This window comes from Crocodylus siamensis, chromosome 11 (assembly GCF_052110815.1).
Source record: "Crocodylus siamensis isolate JL-2025a chromosome 11, ASM5211081v1, whole genome shotgun sequence".
NCBI lineage: Eukaryota > Metazoa > Chordata > Crocodylia > Crocodylidae > Crocodylus > Crocodylus siamensis.
In genome coordinates, this window is record NC_143405.1 from 49,508,644 (window position 1) to 49,528,544 (window position 19,901).

Sequence of the window (19,901 nt, forward strand, 5' to 3'; positions counted from 1 at the left end):
GTTAAGGGTTTAACTGTATGTACACAAACTGGCAGAAAGACAATAGGGTGGATGGGTGGCTAATCAGTAGGGCTGTGCGAAGCTTTGGTTCCTGATTTCAGCGTGGCATGTTTCAGTGACTGGATCTCTGAAACCGAATCAAATCAGAAGACCCTTTAATCTCTCCGAATTGAATCAGAACCCCCCCCCCCCCCCCCCAAAAAAAAGATCTAATCGGAAAGATTTGGACATAGACACAGCTTTAAATGTGTGGGGTTTTTGTTGTTTTTTTTTCTCTACATGCCTCTAGGTAGCAGGGGCTCATTCATGAGTGCTGCGATGTTGGGGCACATAGAGCATCCCACAGGAGCACGGGGGCGCTCCCCAGCGCCCTTGGCGGCAGACCCAGAAGTGGACCTGAAGAACTTCCGGTCCACTTCCAGGTTTGCTGTCAAGCACATGGGTGGGGGGGCCCACTCCTGTGGGATGCTCCATGCACCCCAGCATTGCAGCAATCATGAGCTGTGCCTGCTACCTCAAGGTATGTAGAAAAAAATTTTAAAGCTGTGTTTGCGTCCAAATTGCTGACTCTCCAAATCAGCATTGAATCTTCAGATTCGGATTCGGCCAAATCAGGGACAGTGATCCAAATAAACTAATCAAATCACTGTTCCTGATTCGAGCCAAATCTGAATCAAATAGGGCCTGCTTCGCACACCCCTAGTAGTCAGGCCTGTTATCTCTTGTTCCCATATGTAAGGATGTTATCTCTGGATATGACAGGCTCTCCTTATGCCTGAAGAAGGGTGTTTGTGGCCAAAAGCTTGCAAAGAACAATTTTTCCAGCTATTTAGTTGGTCTAATAAAAGGTATCATATCTGCCCAAAAAACCTTGTCTGCCTGTGATCTCTGGAGACAAATCCAGTTTGAAAACTGAAACTAAGCATTGCAGAGAAGCTTAATGGGATCTTCTCGACTGAGCATTGAGTCCCATTGGGTAGATTGGTTTTCTTTAATCTTTACTAATCTATAGAGAAGCCTCTGGGAACCCCATGAGATTGGGCCTCTAATATAGCCCATGGCCTGTTGTGACCTATTTGTAAAACTTCTAAAAAGGTTACATAAATATATTGTCTAGGTATATAATTAGAAGATATAATCCCTATTCCATGATATCTTTGAGCTTTAACACATCTTAAATTTAAAACTATTTTTTTAAAGCATCTTAACAAAAAAATACAATTACATTTAAAAAATCTGATTAAAATAGAAAATACAATGTTTAATGTTTTTTAAACTTGATTTTTTTTATTCGCCCTGGTCCAGTGATTTTTTTTATTATTATTTATTTATTTATTTATTTTTAAGGAATTTACCCTTGTAAGCATGTCTAGCAGCAGAATTTGGGCCCAAATTACATCTACATACAAGATACCTAACTTTTGTAAATAGTGTATATAGTCTTGGGCCCAGAAAAGCAGATCTCAAGTGCACATGCCACTCTTCTTTCTTTTACAGGTGAAAGACCTGTTCCATTCTCTGGGACTAGAGTATTATGCCTTGGAACTTGATATAATTGGTAAGTAAATGTACAGTAGATGCACTGAGAAGCTGGCTGTGTAGATATTCATCCAGCTTTAGTCATTGTTTTTGTAACTTTTTTGTGAGAACCAGCGAATATTACAACATTCTGTCATGAGTGATCTCTCTATATAATTAACATTCATTATATAAAGCCGTATAGCCTGGGGCACACCTTTAAGTCAGCAACCCTGGCATGTGAAATGGAAAAGAAAAGCTTGGCTGACAGAGGTATGAAAAATTACCCACGGCTTGCTTTTAAGTTTTTGTGTTTTGTTTTTTTTTCCCCCCCCTCCCAAGAAAAGCCCTGTAGTATCTTTCCCTTAACAGTTGCTGTTTTGTATTGCCAGCTGAATTGTTAATATTTGACTTGATAGGGAAGTGACCTTCAGGGAGAGTTGCCGAGTCACTGGCAAGAAGACTAAATTCCAGTAATTGCTCTGTGGCTGTTTTTGTTAAAAGCCTGGACTTCTGTGCTTGTAATACATTCTTAGAAACTGAAATAGACTTGAAACACGTAAGGGTTTAATGAAATCGTAAGGGTTTACAATAGATTAATTGTAAAGGTTGCTGATTCATCCCAATTTTTTTTTAGAAACTTTCTAGGTTATATTTTAATGAGCAAAGTTTTATGCTACTTTTATAAACCTTCTGAAACCACTGTATTGAACAGACTGAAAGAATGCACTCTAATTCCTTGACTTATTCTGAGATTCTGGTCTCATTTCAGTATCTTCTTCATAAATGGTGTGGTCCAAATAAACAGATCACAGCTAGACAAAGGGAATAAAGTCCATGAATCACGTTTATCTGAGTCTATCTTGACAATTAAAGGTATATTTAACTTGCAGTTCTGTAAGTATTAGCACTCAGACAGGGGCTAACCCCTAGGAAAATTGTTCCTTGAATGTTATGAGCAGTCCCCCTTGTATTACCTGCACTTGTGCTAGACCATAGTTAGGTACCTTTCTGGCTCTGTCTAGCTTATCTTGACAGTGCATAGTGATGTAATAGTTAAAATGACAGAGATGGTTGTAAGTAATTACCAATTTGGTGCAAGAGAAGATACCCCACCCTCCTAAAATAACCCCTGAAATAACTTTTATGTGCTTCAAAAATTCAGTAAGGTCAGCTAAGTAGCATACCTTAAGTCCTCCTCCCTAGCCAGAGGCTATGTTTAAACTGCTTCTGGGTCAGCCTGCCCTACTCTGTGCATGCCCAGGCCTGGCCATAAGTTCAGTAGATGGGTTAGAGCAATCTTCAGCCATAGCCCAACAGTATGCTCAGGCTCCAAGATAATGTATGGCTTTATAGGTTAAACTGAGCAGCTTAAAATCCACTCAGAAAACTGAATGCTTTTAGGTTTGTGAAGCACCAGTTCATCCCTTTTTTAAATCTGAAATATGCATCTGTGGGTAATATGGTCTTTGAAAACTTGTTTTGGAGAATGCTGACCACAAACTTGCCCTGTCTCAAATGTGTGGATTTTCATGGAAAGCCTTTTGCTGTTTTGTAGCTTGTTAGAAATCACTTCAGTTTGCTTGTAGGAAGGACTCTTTTTTTTAGTACTTATTTTGTGTATTATCCTCAGATGATGGACCCAGTATTCAGGAAGTGTTAGTGGAGATGACTAACCAAAGGACTGTGCCCAATGTATTTGTAAACGGGACACATGTAGGTGGATGCGATGCAACTCTTCAGGTAACTTCTGCTCTGAATTTTGAAACAAAATCATCCCACACAGTTCTTCTGTTCGAATTCAGTCTTGTTGCTTATTTCTTTTGCAACCACTATTTGCATGATGCTCTGGCAAATTAGTTCAGTTTAGCACACTGTTTTTATGCCAGTCACAAGTGAATACTTGATTTCTTCCCCCCCCCACCCCCAGTAAATTAATGAAGGAAGCTGAATACAATAATACAATATTTAGCATCCTTAACTTCAGCAGAACTGGTTCTTAATAGGCCTGTGCTAAGCAGCTAGTATTCACTTTGGATTCAGATTCAGGGGACAGTGATTCGATTTGGTGATTCGAATCACTGCTCCAAATTGATTCGGCGAAATCTGTTTCAGAGATTCGTCGGCTGCCACATCACCCAGGCCCCATCCCCTGCCTGCCTGCCTCGGCTCCCAGCACTTGGGGGAGCCCCGACTCACTGGGTGCTGCTGAGTGGGGGGGGCAACCTCTGCTGCTTCTCCACTGGCCCATGCTGTGTGGGGGGCTCTGCACAAGCCCCCTGACTCCCTCCCCCTTGCCCCCAGCCCCCTTCATGGCTGTCCTGCCTGCCGTGGCTCCAGTTCTTTAAGTGGGGGAGGGGAAACCCAAGAGAACCCTCCCAGACTCACCACTCCTACCAGTGGGGAATGATCCCTGCTGCCCCATGCCATGTGGCCACTGCAGGAGCAGTGAGTCCCAGGGTTTTTGTTTGTTTGTTTGGTTGGTTGGTTTTTTAATCTTAAAGGGCTGGAGCTGGGGCAGGCAGGGCAGCCATCGGGAGGGCTGGGGGAGCAAGGGGAGGGTCAGGCGGCTCGCCTCCTATGCAGCATGGGGCAGTGACAGAGCCCCCATGCAGCGTGGGGGAGTGGGGGGCAGTGAGGGTTGCCCCTCCACCAACTGCCAGCTCCCAGTGAGTGGGGGCTTTTGTTAAAGTACAAGGAGCTAGGGTGGGGGGCTGGGCACTGGCAGGGGTTCCCCCATGGTCCCCTCCCTTGCTGCCTATTTACCAACTCCGAGTCCGGCTGCAGCTCCCTGTTGCAACCATCGGGGACTGTCTGAATCAATTTGAAGCTTTCCAAATCTTTTCCAAAGATTCAGAGAGGTTCAAATCAATTCAGACCTTTTACCTGGTTCCCTGATTTGATTCGGATTTGGAGATTCGGCCACTGAATCAGGCTGAATCTCCTTCAAATTGAATCGCCACCTGAAGCTTTGCACAGTCCTAGTTTTTAACTAGGGCCACAAGACCCTCTGGGGGGGGGGGGTGCCACAATGCCAGGGCCGCTGCCCTGAACACCTGTTTCCAGGAGGGACCTGCAGAGGTGGGTCTGGATAAGCCTAACACTGGCAGGAGTGCCTCCTTCTGTTGCTGTCTTTTTCAGGCCCCTCCTGGAAACAGCTCGGCAGGATAGCTGGTGCAGTCTGGTTGAAAACCACTGCACTAAATGTTCAGCCCTTAATTAGTATCAGCCTGGATTTTTTTTTCCTTGTATGGAGAGAAGGACATGGCTTTGCTGTGCCCTACCCCACACTTCCCCTTGCCCTCAACTCAGGATAACATGCACCAAATAAGGCAATAGTAGTAGTTGCTTGTTGGGGAACTGTGAAAGTTAGTGGGGTCTACCTGGATACCACAGCAGCATAAGGAGGTGTGGACAACCCGAGCACAAGCCTCAGGCATTTCCTTTTTAAATAAGGGACCACTGAAATGATGGCAAAGGGCTGTGCTGAGCACTGGCTCACCTGGAAGCTCTTGGCTTCAAGGCAGGATTCCCCTAGCAGCCTCTTTCTTTCTCCCATCTGCTGTGCAGCTGCTTTGTTAACCCTTTTAAAGCTAAATTAAGGCTTTTACAGCCCTGATCTGCATGCAGATCAGTGACCGCTTTGAGAGGTTCAGTGCAATACAGGGTGAGTGGGTGAGGAAGAGTGAGGCAGGGAGCCTACAGCCCCTGCATGAGTCTGTGCTGTGGCAGGTAGGACTGGGACAGTGCATAGTGATAATAATAGTTAAGAACATGGCCCCCAGCCCTGTTCTCCTACACTTGGCAAAATCCCCTTCCCATCACCTGAACAAGGCACCAAAATAAGCTGGCTATGCCTCTGGGATGTTACCCCTGGGTTCGGGATTAGGGATACTTCCTTTGAAGTGATATCAGCCCTCTTTATTTTGCACCCAGTTGTGGTCACAGATGGTAATAAAGCCTGAAATGGTCAGATACTTGGTGCGTTAGGCTACTTGTCCTTAATTGGGGTGTCATGAAATTCAGACAAGTTATGGAGTGGTGCTTTGAGCCTAAAAAGGCTGAGAACCCCTGTTCTGCAGCTTTTTGTAATGCTGCTTTTGTAGCTTTTTTTTTTATAATTTAGGCTATCATAAAGGGGTTGTTTGCATCAGTGGTCCTTTCTCTTCCTTCTTTTTGTATGAATCTTGTGCTGTGTGACATGACATTATTTTAAAAACAGAAAATAAGAAAGTAATTGAATCTTCTGGAATTATGAGCCTTGTCTATTAGATGAGTATGGCTCTATTTGTTTCTCAGGCTTAAAGATATTTGCTGGGTAAAAGATTCTTAATTATTAATCCAAAAATAATGGAACTATCGGAGTATGGTAAAGTTCATAAATTATGTTGCACTATCACTTATGTATGTACAGTTCTTTGATTAATCCATATGGCTGTTGCAGGCTTACCAGAATGGTTCACTGCAGAAGCTTCTCGGGTCTGGAACAGATGTAAAGCCATATGATTATGATCTCATTGTTATTGGTGGTGGCTCTGGTGGACTTGCTTGTTCAAAGGTATGTCATAAGTTTGCACTCTGACTGGTACTCCAGATTAAAAGTTCTGCAACTCTTAATGTCTGCATCAATTACATTAATGTTAACAGCGGGTGCCTCTATGTGAGCAGTTAATCGGACACAAACTCGGGTTCGGTTTGTACCGGAGTCAGCTGCTCCTGGGCACAGCATTTACATGTGCACATGGGATCGCAGCAGTCTGAGCCAGGGCAGATCAGACCTGGGCTCCAGGTGGTGGCAGAAGAGCTGGCTAGAGCATGAGGGTGCTACAGTGCAGGGCTAGCCAGCAGGCAGCCCCTGCACTGTAGCAGCTTTGTGTCCCAGCCAGCCCCAATCACCATCTGCACGTACATTGCAGCAGTGTAAATTACTCTGCTGTAGGATAGCACTTGTCCTGGAAAGTACTGTCCTATGGTGGAGTTTTGTTAATTTACTGAGCCCTAATATGGGCACACATGTAGATAGTGATGCTTTACTGCAGAACTAATTAGCCAACTCCACAGTAAAGTGCATGTGTATATGCATCCACTTTGCTGCTTTTTTTTAATTGCCCATTGTTTAAGCATTTGTAATTGGCAAAACAGTGGTCCAGTAGCCATGCAGCCACTTAATCAGATGATCATAGTTCAAAGGTATGAGCTAGATGTTGTTCAAGCATATATATAGTTAGTTGGGCCTGAATCCAATAAAAACTTGGGTGCCTACCCCCAAAATGGAATCCAAACCCATATATTAATTGCCTTGCTTCCCTATGGAATACATAAGGGAGCTTGTCAATCTATAGGTAGCAATCCAGAAGATCCAGGTGCTGGACAAGGAGCTCCCTAGAGTACCCCAATAGGAAAGCTAAGCAGAGGAATACATCTGAACTCTCTCCCCTCTTCTGGACCCAAGGTGGATTTATCGTTTTGGGGTTCGGACCCTGGAATCTTCCCCAGAAGTTGGGTGCCTACAACTATCCTCTCAAAAAATGAACAGGATTTATTCTGTTCTTTTGAGGAGCTGGCCATGAGGAGGATGCCATTATGGTAGTACCTACCTTCTGTGGATTGGCTTAGTAAATGGAGCACCCAAACAGGAAGTAAGATACCTGGATTAACCAAACATCTTCCAGGAGAGGCTGCTGGTCCAGGCACTGTTGGTTAGGCTGGATGGAGATATTCTCTTCTCCTGTTGGAGCTCTGCCTTTGTGCAACAAAAATTGTGTGACTTGTTGGCTCAAGTTTTGTAGAAGCACACGCTTCAATAAGCAAGGGAAACATTGTCATAATAGTACAACTTGGTAGTTTGTACTTAATTTCTTCCTCTTTTTTACAGGAAGCTGCTACCTTAGGAAAAAAAGTCATGGTGCTAGATTATGTCGTACCAACACCTTTGGGTGCCTCCTGGGGTAAGGCTCAAATAATCTGCCTTGAATTAGAATGCATGTGAAAGGATCTAGGTGCTGGTATTGAGTCTTGTGGCTTTGTATTCCTGTAGTGTGCCAGGTGTTGAGACATAATCCCAACGGTTCTGTGACATTTAACAGCAAAAGAAATTCTGGCTTGCCTGCTCTTCTGGATGAATCTGTTTATCCTGAGTTTCACTATTGTTGTCATCTTTTACTTTAAGCAACTACTCTTGGGTTTCATATTCGTTTTAAATTGGTAGTTAAATGACTTTACTTGCTTTTAAAGTTCACTCCATGAACACTTACAAAGCAAATTCAAGCTTCTTAGTTGAAAATGCTGTATTGGACTCTCTTCATTCATACAAATGGCATCTTTGCAGAGTGCCAAACTCTTGCGCGACACTCAAAATTGCACATGTCCAGAGATCGCAAGTGTAAAAGTACGTTAACAGCATGTCAGATGACACTTCTGTGGCTCTAGAAATCTGTCCCCTGATATTGTGTTGTTTACTGGTGTCTTTTTCCTGATCATGGATGCCTTTATAATATAGATTAGTGTCTTTTCTACATTTTCAGCACGTCCATTCTTTCCATAACAAAACTAATTTGTCCTGGTTATGTCCAGCTAAATGAATAGGTCAAAACATGCTGCAACCCTTTTTTTGACCACCAACAGTCAGCACTACTTGGAAAAGTATCTTCTTCTGAAGATTGTATAAGTTAATTTCTTATGTGCTGTAATGGAAATGCATGTCTTTGTTTCCATTTTAGTATTTAGCTATGTGTTCTGAATCCCATGGAACAGACAGGATGTAATTAATCTGCAGACCCTGGTTGCTTGATTTCTGAGGGGTTCAATCTGTTCTAACTACAAAAATCCACAGTTACTTTTCATAAGAAGTGTATCTGGTCTTATTTTATACTTTCTTACTAATGTATCCATTAGTAAAATACAGACTTAATGTAAATGGGCAATTAAAACATTTGTAAAAATTTTCATTTACTCTGTATCATAAAATGGGAACTTCCTTGACATCACTTTACATGCATGCAGATGGTAGCAGTAATGGATACACTGCTGAATAAACCAAGTACACAAAGTCAACAGTACAAATATTACATCAATGCTGATGCTAGTACTATACAAACATGCTTTTTGCATTACAGGACTTGGTGGTACTTGTGTCAACGTAGGCTGCATTCCTAAGAAACTGATGCATCAAGCTGCACTTTTGGGACAGGCCCTTAAGGATTCACGGAAATTTGGCTGGCAGTATGATGAGCAAGGTTGGTAATACTACCAAAAACTTTTGGGGAAGGATACAGGTCAGATCTCTTCTGTTTTTTAGGTCGCATAAGTATACACATACAGTTAGGTGTACCGATTTTTATATCAGATTGGCACCAGCAAAAGGAAGATTGACATTATTGACAATAGACATTTTTTGCTGGTGTGGCCAATAATGTTACCAACGGAAGCTGTGTGCATGTACAGATGCAGTATGCACGCAGTCAAAAATGCAGCCTGGCAGCTTGGTGAGCAGTGTCTGGACAGTAAGTCTGTGAGGGGGGGAAGGGGGCGTGGAAGGTGCAGATCAAGGTCCCCATGGTGAAGGAGGGAGTGGGGTTGGGGTAGGCGCAGGTGCTGCCCAGCCTGGGCAGGACATAGGATGGAGCCACAGGTGGCTTGTCCAGCAGGGATGGTGATGTGGGGGCAGACCCTGCTGTGAATACACCCCAGAGGAGAAATGGGAGGGGAGGCGGTGCATGTCTCCTTCCCCCCCCCTCTCCCCCATGGATTTGTGCCCAGGGCAAGGGTGGACTGCTGCTTTAGGCTTAGGGCTGGGGCTGTGCCAGCCTCTTCCCAGTGGGAGGCACTGGGCCGAGGCTGCGCTCGGGCCAGGTGGGAGGAGTTGGGAGCGGGGCTGCAGGGTGGGCTATGGCCACACCAAAATTCCCCATGACCACCACTCCCAGCTCTGCTGCTGCCCCTGCCCACCCCAAGTGCAGCCCTAGCCTAGCCCCCTGCTGGGAAGAGGCTGGCGCACAGCCCCCTAGCCCACAGTGGGTGGGCTGTCTTCACCCCATGCTCAAATTCAGGAGGGGCACATGACCCCCATGCTTTCCCTAGGGTGCACACAGCCCCCCCACCGCATCTCCCAGACAAGCTGCTCATAGCTCTGTCCCGTGCCTTACCCCTCCCTCACCATGGATGCCTTGATCTGCCCCACCACAGACTTACTTGCCAGACACTGCTCTCCACACTACTGGGCTGCATATCAGCTATTGGATCAGTATTTGCCTGTTTTTGTTTTGTTTTGTTTTGTTTTTATAGCTAGTTTAATAATTGTCCCTCTGTATCAGCTAAAAAAATCTTTATAGGGTGCCTCTATGTTCAGTACCTTATTTAATGTAGAATTGACTTCAGTGTGGTTGTCCACAGGGTCTTTAGGGTCTTGTCCTTCCCCACAGATTTGTTAGGAAAACCTTTTGCTAACCTAAAACGGGCTTTAATTGAAGATGGAGCACAGTAGTTTGCATAGGCAAGAAGTAGCACATGGGGTCGCTTACAAGTGAGCCAGCAACATAGATATAAAATCAGATCGTTTTACAAATGGTAACACATTGGGGAAGCTGTTTATACTTTTGCTATGTTAATACTGTGTACCCAGGACACGACTAATTTGATGCATGAAATTTTACTGTTGTGTTGGAGCTTGCATGTAATGAGGCATTGCTTAATCTGTTTCCATAATTTGAGTTATGGTTGCTCAGCAACTATTTAGGATAAATGATGAGATGTTATTGACTTCCCTGAAGTCAACCTCCTTCTGCTTTTGATTTTGTTAAGCTATACCGTTTTCTTGTTTCTGTTTCAGTTAAACACAACTGGGAAACCATGGTAGAAGCGATTCAGAACTATATAGGCTCTCTAAACTGGGGCTACAGGGTGTCTTTAAGAGAGAAAACTGTCACATACCTCAACGCGTACGCAGAATTTATTGAACCACATAAAGTAAAGGTATATGGGGGGGGGTGTTGGTGTGAGAGAGAGAAATGTATCTTACTGTGCCTTCTCTAACCTGTTTAGTATATGGGAAATCTTATTTTCTGAAGCTATTTTGTTGAACTGTAGTATAGAAAAGACATCAGCCCAGTGTGAATATTAATGTAAAAACAAAAAATCTTAATTGAAAGCAGCAAAAATACAGGGATAATCAGTTGGTTATAGGTGTGAGTTTACCTAAAACTGTTCTACTGCTTGCATGTTGATACCAGCTAGGCAGAAATTATGCAGGCACCTGCAACTGAAGTAAGTAGAGGGCGTGTACCAGTTTCATGAGTCAGTTCCAAAATTCTAAAGGAAAATTATGAATCTAACTATTAAATTGCCTTAAAGCTGTATTTTTGTTTGTGTTTTTTTTTTTTATATATAACTAGTACTAAATAGATCCAGTATTACTTAACAGGTGTGATGTTGACTACCTAGAGTTAAACTGCAGGATTATGTTTAATTAAATTTAACTTTGGCTGTACTTGTGTTGTAACTTGCCTCAACTTTCCTGATATGTAGGTTTTTAATCTCAGTGAGTGACAGAGCATGTTAGCAGGCAAAACTAAAAAAAAAAATTACAATTAATGGGAAATGCCTACCACTCAAACTTAAAATGCAGAGGAAAGGAACTCCTTTAAAAAAGTATATCTGAAGCCTGATCTATTACTAGGGTTCAAATTCAGCATGACGTATTAGGGATGGAAGAACATTCTTTGTATTGGCATAGTGATAAAACCACCAAGCCCAAATACATCCTTGAGTAGCAGTGTTGGTCTGAGACAAAAAGAAATGCAAAACTCTAGAACTCCTGCTTCAAAGATGATACATTTTATTAGAAACAATGAAGAAGTTGCAACTAAGAAATCATAAAGTTGTCTTTTTTGGTTTTTTGGTTTTTTTTTGAAGGAGAGAATTTTTTTTTGTGATTTCTTAGTTGGCATAATAAAAGTTATCTCTGAACCAAGAGTTCTATAGTTTTGCAAGCTTCAAGGACACAGTTAACCACTTCTGTTCAGTGCAGACTACAGCGGATCAAAATGGAGTCGGGCTTAGTCATTAGGGCTGTGCAAAGCTTTGGTCCCTGATTTCAATTCGGCCCAATTCAGTGGTTAAATCTGAATCAAATCGGTGGACCCTTTAATCTCTCCAAATTGAATTGGAACCCTCCAAATCGATTCCGAGAAATTCGGCCACAGACACAGCTTTAAATGTTTTTTCTACATACGTCCTAGGTAGTAGGCAGCTAGTGAATGCTGCGATGCTAGGGCACAGGGGGCCTCCCCAGAGTGCTTGACAGCAGACACAGAAGTGGACCAGAAACGCACCCCCCCCCCCAAATCGTTTCCACCCAGGTTGGCGATTGGTGCCTCCTAAGTCTCGGGGTGGGGTTGGGGGGGCACCTGGGTTCTCCACCGCCAGGGGAGCACGGGGGCAGGGGGTGGGGAGGAGGTCCCCCTGCACGCTTGGTGGCCGACCCGGAAGTGGACCGGAAGCATTTCCGGTCCGCTTCCAGATTTGCTGTCGAGCATGCAGGGGTCCCCCCCACACTCCTGTGGGGTGCTCCATCTGCCCCAACATTACAGCGTTCACAGACTGTGCCTGGTACCTCAAGGTATGTAGAAAAGACCTTTAAAGCGGTGTCTATGGCCAAGTCACTGATTCTCCAAATCGGCATTGAATCTTCATATTCAGACTCAGCCGAATCAAATCGGGACAGTGATCTGAATCAACAAATCAAATCACTGTCCCCAATTCAGTCTGAATCCCAATTAAATACGGCCTGTTTTCACACACCCCTATTACCTATGTCGGACATTGGAAGTGATTTAAAGCCTGATTAGTAGGGGTGTGCGAAACAAGCCATATTCAATTTGTTGATTCGGATCGCTGTCCCAATTCAGATTTGGATTCAGCTGGAGCGTGGGGGAGCTCCCCACGTGCTTGACAGCGAACCCAGAAGCTGACTGGGAGTGCTTCCAGTTCACTTTAAGGTCTGCCACCAAGTGTGCAGGAGGACCCCCCTGTGCTCCCCTGGATCAGTGATCAGCTACCTGGGTGCCCCCCCAGACCCAGGAGGCAGTTGCTGAACCAGGGAAACATGAGAGGGGGCCCCTCCGCATGCTCCCAGGTGGACCTTGAAGTGGACTGGAAGTGCTTCTGGTCCACTCTGGGTATGCTGCTGAGCACATTGGGGAGCCCCCCCATGCTCCTGTAGGATGCTCCATGTGCCCCAGCATCACAGCTTTCATGAGCTGCCTGCTACCTTGAGGTATGTAGAAAAAACATTTAAAGCTGTGTCTATAGCGGAATTTCTCCGGTTCGATTTGGAGAGATCTAAAGGGTCTCCCGATTCAATTCTGATTTGGAGATTCATCCACCAAATTGGGTCGAATCGCTGCTGGATCAAATCGGAGACTGAAGCTTTGCACAGCTTTACTGATTAGTGCATAGTTAACTAGGAACAACTGCCTGGTTCTAGTGTAAGTTGTATTGGTTATTCCAGCCTAACTGTCTGAAAGCCAAAGGGTAACATTGATGAGGAAGTATGTATTGCCTGGCTCCCCTTCTTCCAACCCTTTCTTTGAATCTTCACTGCAACTATTAGAGTTACATTTACCAGCTGGGAAGTATACCTGGTATAATGCACTATCTGAAAGCCTCTCTAGATTTCTGCCCCACAAGTCTCAGAGCTATTTGGAGAATTATTTTCTGGCACTGTAATTACCACTGAACTCTAATCTGGGTTTTCAAAGTAACTTTACATTGCAAGTAGGAATATCCAAGGTTTTTCAAGTTTTACATTAAAAGATAAGATCAGTTTAGCCGATTTGAACAAGATTTAAAATGTGATTTCTTATTCACTGTAACTAGTGAGATGAGTATTGATGGATGATGATCCTGAGAGATCTTATTACCGCTGAACTGCATAGTTCTAATATAATTTACCAATTTTCAGAAGGCTCTTCTGAAGCCGCCTACATTATTGGTTCCTTGAAGAATTGAAGCTGGTGGCAGGTGATACAATTTTCTTGTCATAACCTTCCTGGTATCTAGTAGTACATCTTTCTCTTTCTGTTTCCCAGGCAACAAATAGGAAAGGGCAAGAAACCTATCATACAGCAGAAAGATTTGTCCTAGCCACAGGGGAGAGGCCCCGATATTTGGGTATTCCTGGAGATAAAGAATACTGTATTACAAGGTGAGATGAAAAGATTTTAACAGAGATTGGTTTTTGTTGTTGTAAGTGCATTCAGAAAAATTTAAGTGAAATTGAATTGTATAACAACTTTTCAGTGTGTTCAGCCATATTCTTTTCTGTTTAGTGATGATCTCTTCTCCCTGCCTTACTGCCCTGGCAAAACTCTGGTTGTGGGAGCGTCCTACGTGGCTTTGGAGTGTGCAGGGTTTCTTGCCGGCATTGGTTTGGATGTGTCGGTTATGGTGCGCTCCATCCTTCTTCGAGGCTTTGATCAAGAAATGGCAGAAAGAGCAGGTGCTCATATGGAAACCCATGGTGTAAAATTCATCAGGAAATTTGTACCTATTCAGGCAAGTGCATTTGTTTTACTTTTTTGGTTTGTTTCATTGTTGGCCCAAAAAGCAGAATACAAAGCATGCAGGCTTCTTGTGATAAGATATCTTCTACAAAGCTAAACTCTTCCCAGAAGACAAGCTACAACATTCTGTACGACTAAGTATTTATAAGTATTTAATTGCTAACTGTACAAGCTGGTGGGTTGCGGTAGAGAAAGTAAGACAGTGCAGTAAGGTTCTGCGAGTCCAGATAAGTTTGCTAAACCTGTGAATTTATTTACAGATTGAAAGGCTGGAAGAAGGCATGCCTGGAAGACTGAAAGTGGTAGCAAGGTCTACTGAAGGATCAGACATTTTTGAAGGAGAGTATAACACTGTAAGCAGCCTTATACTTGACAGAGATCCCTGTTCTTGGCTGTAATGATGGCAGAAGGGAAAAAGCAGTTAGGTTCTCTTTAATGTTTATCAAAGTTTGCTTGCTTGCTTGTTGAAGCACAGAAGAGTGAAAAGCTTAATGTGCTGTCATTTTGCCTGAGTTATCAACCTGATATATGAGGAAAAATTTCCATTTGTTATTTATCTTGTAAGTATCCTACCAACACAACATAACACATTTAACCAGGGTACTGTAGGGTTTACTCTTGTATCCTGTGCCATATGTAAGGTCATGTTGCTGTTTCTTTTATGTTGTTTTTTCCTATTACCTCTTTAGAACAAATAGAGATTACATCTGGCCTCTGTAGCTTCCAGGAGCTTAAGGAAAAAGTGGCTTCATTTATTCTCTCTGCTTTTTACTGGATGTTTTGAAACAGACTAATCATAACAGTGATTTACAGTAATTTTAGCTAACTTTGTTGTAGGTTTTGATAGCAATTGGCCGTGATGCATGCACCAGAAACATTGGTTTGGATAAAATCGGGGTCAGAATCAATGAAAAGTGAGTATTTAACTTGTCTGACATCTTCTTCATTTCAGTATTTTTATTTTTTTATTTTTGATGAATTCTAGGTAGTAAATAGTGAGTTGACTTCAAAATTTAATAGTACACAGAGCAGTTAAACAGTTGTCCATACACCTGTCTCAAGAAAATGTGAGAGCATATTTTAATGTTCTCCTGCTAAAATTGAACTCGGGTATATTCTTTTAGGGCAATGTGTCAAACATGCAGCCTATGGCCCAGATCTGCTCTGTGGAGATGGGTCACCTGCTGCTAAAATTGGGTGTTTTAGTTGCCCCCGGCAGCAGAGGAAAAGGGGAGGAGTGAGCGGCAGTGGCATTTAACTCTCTAGGTTCTGAACTACACCAAAACAGTGCCAGGGCTGCTCATGGGTTGTCCAGCCTGCAGGAAGCCCTAGATTAAGTCTGCAGGGCCAAAAGAGTCTGACACCCCTGTTTTGGAATATAAACAAACCAATCACAGCTGGATAGGAGAGGACAGATTTAATTTTTGGCTGCTGCTTGCCTATGTGCATTTCCTAATCCCATGGCATGTGAAAGCTAAGTAATTGTAGTTACACCCTCAGAGGGGTGGGTTTACCACAGTTTTACTTTCATTTACCTTGTGGTAAGAATACACAGAAACAATTACTACAGTAGCAGCTGATGTGTGGGCAGGCCTGTTGGCTTCTTACTTCCTGTAATTTTTATCCATGTTTTTAAAGAAGTTATTTTTTCCTTAGTTCTACTATTTAAGAACTAAGGGCATTTATACATGTGCTGCAAGAGTTGGGGGGTGCGGCACTTCAATTAGAGCAGCTCCATTTTTAAAGCACTTGGCACATCTCGTATCACCGTCCCTGCACTGAAAAATGGTGGCAAGGGGCACTTTTGTTAAACTTTGTTGAATGAGCTTTAGTTAAAGTGCCCCTGCCGCCATTTTTCAGTGCAGCGATGCTGGCACTGATGCACAGTAATTGCCATGCCCCGGCAGACAATCAATGTGCATTGGAGCAGCCTTGCTGCACATGTATAGGCACCCTAAAAGCTTAATCCCGTTCCTTTTTTTAAAGTAGTTGCTCACTAGGAGTCCTGTTTTTAATAAGAAAATACATTACATTATGACGGCCCTCGTGGAGTAATGAGACTGGTTTTTGTGATCTGCAAGTGTAAGATTGACATGCCTTGCTTGTTTTTACCTGTTTCAGTTAGTATTGTAAGCAAAGCAATAGCATCCCCTTGCCTTAACAGCTCTTAATTTTTTTTGTCAATTAATGGACTTAACACTATTGCCTGGAGGGGGAGATGTACATTATTTCATCAAGCCACTATTGGATAAAAGGATCAGTCTAAGCTCACTAGGTTCACAATTGTCAGATATGTACTTTTGGGCCAAACCTGTTCTCTGCAGGTTAAGTCCTGATGATTTGGAATTGAGGGGGACATGGGTAACTTACGACTTGAGGCTATAACGTAATATGATACATCCACATTTTTATATGGGGCAGTAGTTAAAATTATTGTAAACTTTACATGTACCGGAAAAATCTCCTTTTGGTATCTCATTGATATTGAAATGTGTACTGTTCTTAAAAAGGAATGGAAAAATACCAGTAAGTGATGAAGAACAAACCAATGTGCCTTATGTCTACGCTATTGGAGATATCTTGGATGGAAAACTTGAACTGACCCCAGTTGCCATTCAGGCTGGCAGACTACTAGCTCGCAGACTTTATGCTGGTAGTTCTATAAAGGTAAGATCATGTTCTAAGAATACATGGGCTTTAGCTTAAAAAAATGGAGTGGGGGGGAGTGGCAAAACCTAGTCAACCTGCAGACATTCTCTGGTAGTCTTGGTTTTTGTTCCAGCTTCACATAGCTATTGTCACAATATGCCATTGAGTGCTGGAACTAAAGAGTATTTGCTAATACAAGATTTTTCCTTTTTAAAACAAGGACAGCTTAGTTCCTCTTGAGTGCTGGACATGCACATCTAATTCCATTCTTCATTTCAGTGTGATTATGTCAATGTACCAACTACAGTTTTTACTCCTTTGGAATATGGCTGTTGTGGACTGCCAGAAGAGAAAGCAGTTAAAGAATATGGAGAGCATAACTTGGAGGTGAGAATCTGGAGGCTTTGTTTTCAAGGTTGTTTAAACTATTCTTTATAAATAAAGTGGACTGCCAGAGGAGTTGAAAATATTGCAGATGTTTATACTGTGTCCCTATTTGAACACTTGTGATTGTCAGCAGTACTGAAACAGTCAGTCAAGTAACTGAGAACATGTCTTCCAAAAAATCCAGGAGCCCTTGAATAAGATGAGTTTGCATGTACTTCTTGAAGTTCTGCAGCTATACAAATCGAAAGGGGTGGGGTGAACTTTAATTTCCATGGAACGGGGCACAAGCAGCTTTTTCAACCAGCACTCCAAAGTTATTTACCATTTCCCCAAATCCAAGGTGACCCCCTTGTAATCGCATTCTATATCCATAGGAAAAATGATAAATTGTTATAGTTTTCCATGTGTAGAATCTAATTGTGCCCCCTCACACCGGCATCCTCCCACACATGCACACTTTGTCACCTGTACTACCCTCCTACCCCCCTCGCTAGTGCTTTTGGTCAGTTGTACCAGTCCCGTTCCAGCCAGTGGCATGGAGCCACAGGGTGCTTGACCAGGAGGGGGCTGGAGCTAGCAGCAGTTAAAGTTGTGATGGCAGCTTTAGCTCCAGCCCAGTCACAGGGTCAGAGGTACTGCCGCTGCAACAACTGCTGCCTGGCCGTGTAGGGGGTCAGAGCTGCTGTGTGTTCTGTGCCTTGGCCTGGAGCTTGAGACATGGGGGGGGGGGGGACCTCCATTTTGGTTTTGAGTAAATACAGTAGTACACAAACTTAGCAAAGAACTTGTGTTTGGAGATTCTTAGGACTATACCTTTTTGTTGTTTATATCTTGCCTCCTTCAAGTGTACATGTCGCTTCATTTATTTTTTCAGATTTCAGCACAAACATAGGAGTAATGAACAACCATATATAATACCATAGGAAGTTGCACTAAGGTTGCTCCACATTCAATAAAAAGACCGTATTTGTATGGGGTTTTTATGGCAGTGTAACAAACCACTTTAAGAGCAATGTTAAATAAAAGCCTGCTAGTTATGGACAAGTTCAATCTGTGTAAACTGTCTTTTAATTGCTAATATCCCTGCTTATTTAGAAAGAAGGGAGGAGATGGAAACTATAACTAATGCATTTTAATGAATTGCATGCATATTTCCTCCAATATATGAAAGCTTGGTTAAATGTGTATAATTTAAAAAAAAAAAAAAAAAAAAAAATCCCAGGATTTCTGAGCAGATTCTAAATTAGGAAACGTGCATATCTAACGCTGCTTTCCCTTGTTCCCTTAGGTTTATCACACTTTGTTCTGGCCACTTGAGTGGACAGTACCCAACAGAGACAACAATACTTGTTATGCAAAGATTATATGCAACAAACTTGCAAATGTACGTAGCTATAAACTGTGGTATGTGCAGTATGAGAGATTCCCAGGATGAAAATTCTATGTCACTCCTCTGGTCTGTAATGTTAGGATGCATTTGGCTTGCTTGAGGTCAGGGGTTCTAGCCATGTGTCCAGTTATGCACTTGTTTAGTTAATACAGTCTCCAAGTACATTAGAGACTTTAACTACTGGATCTGGGGAGCAAATTTTAACTCTTGGGTATTTGAGCAGATTGAACAAGTGGGTAGTCTTTACAGGATGACTGTTTTGATATTCCTTAGCAGGAGCATATTTGGAAGTAAATTGGTACGTCAAGTGAATGTTGGGGTAGCTTTGCTCTTCAATGTTCACAGTATAAAAAAATGTTTTGGTGGGTCATTTTAACCTGAACCTTGTATTGCTTGTGTTTTACATGATATGCCATTGTGTATTTAGCCACAAGTATGTTCTTCTACATCTCTTCTGCTCCATAAAGGCATATTGTTTCCCTTAGCAATTCAGCTTTTTCCAGTAATGGAAAAGATGACTTTTATAGTTGTTTCATAGCATCCAATGCAAAACCCCCCAAAACTTTATTGCCTTTTATTAAAGCATTTATGAGGACAAGTATTGGTCGTAGAAAATGCTATGGTCTTTTTAGACAGGCTGAGAGGAGGTGAGCTTTAAATTTAATCTCTTCCTGAACTTTTAACTTGAGATCTGATCTGTTCACAAAGCCATCTGTTTCAAACTTAATGTTGAAGCTTCACTGAAGGAACTACAGGGGAAAAAAAAACAAAACACCTGGTAGGTTTTTTGGGGCAAGAAAAGCTGGAACGGATGCAGAATAGGTGGATGTTTACATACAAGTCACTAGTATGGTCAGGCATTAGTATCCCACATCAACGACTGCTCGCAGATGTCTGGCAACAATTGCTTCTGTGTTTTCAGATAAATTTTAAAACAAGTATTCTATCACAACTGTTTTTGAAAATGTCCCCTACTGAATAATGTAAAGCACCCAAGATTTTGGCTTGTTTTCTTTCTACCTTCTGCCTTGCTTTGGTAACCAGTAGCCACTGCAGGCAGTACCTACTTAATTGCTTAAATTTATTTGTTTCTTAAAACTCAAGTACAGTAAAATTGCTCTATTCCGCTTAGTTGCTTGAAAGAAATAGCCAATGAAGTTGTCTCTAAATATAATGAAAGTGGCATTCTTTCTCCTCCTTTTAAGAACCGTGTCATTGGATTTCATGTTCTTGGCCCCAATGCTGGTGAAATTACTCAAGGCTTTGCTGCAGCAATAAAATGTGGTCTGACAAAAGAACTGCTTAATGAAACGATTGGTATACATCCAACAAGTGCCGAGGTAAGTGGGGAAACTGGAGCTTCAAGGCAGGAGTTCATTACCACTGAATGGGGAGGG

General features: G+C 42.6%; 1 protein-coding gene across 1 annotated transcript in view; it reads left to right on the top strand.

Moving 5' to 3' along the window:
- The window catches only part of TXNRD3 (thioredoxin reductase 3), a 33,193-nt gene that overhangs the window by 11,175 nt on the left and 2,117 nt on the right, over positions 1 to 19,901 (top strand). Inside the window, exons 2-15 of the mRNA XM_090022102.1 lie at positions 1,498 to 1,558; positions 3,152 to 3,261; positions 5,963 to 6,076; positions 7,394 to 7,466; positions 8,634 to 8,753; positions 10,346 to 10,488; positions 13,605 to 13,720; positions 13,845 to 14,070; positions 14,339 to 14,431; positions 14,916 to 14,992; positions 16,589 to 16,745; positions 17,007 to 17,114; positions 18,403 to 18,498; positions 19,710 to 19,844. Coding sequence (XP_089878228.1) covers positions 1,498 to 1,558; positions 3,152 to 3,261; positions 5,963 to 6,076; positions 7,394 to 7,466; positions 8,634 to 8,753; positions 10,346 to 10,488; positions 13,605 to 13,720; positions 13,845 to 14,070; positions 14,339 to 14,431; positions 14,916 to 14,992; positions 16,589 to 16,745; positions 17,007 to 17,114; positions 18,403 to 18,498; positions 19,710 to 19,844 — 1,629 coding nt within the window. The remainder of the gene's footprint in view (positions 1 to 1,497; positions 1,559 to 3,151; positions 3,262 to 5,962; positions 6,077 to 7,393; positions 7,467 to 8,633; positions 8,754 to 10,345; positions 10,489 to 13,604; positions 13,721 to 13,844; positions 14,071 to 14,338; positions 14,432 to 14,915; positions 14,993 to 16,588; positions 16,746 to 17,006; positions 17,115 to 18,402; positions 18,499 to 19,709; positions 19,845 to 19,901) is intronic.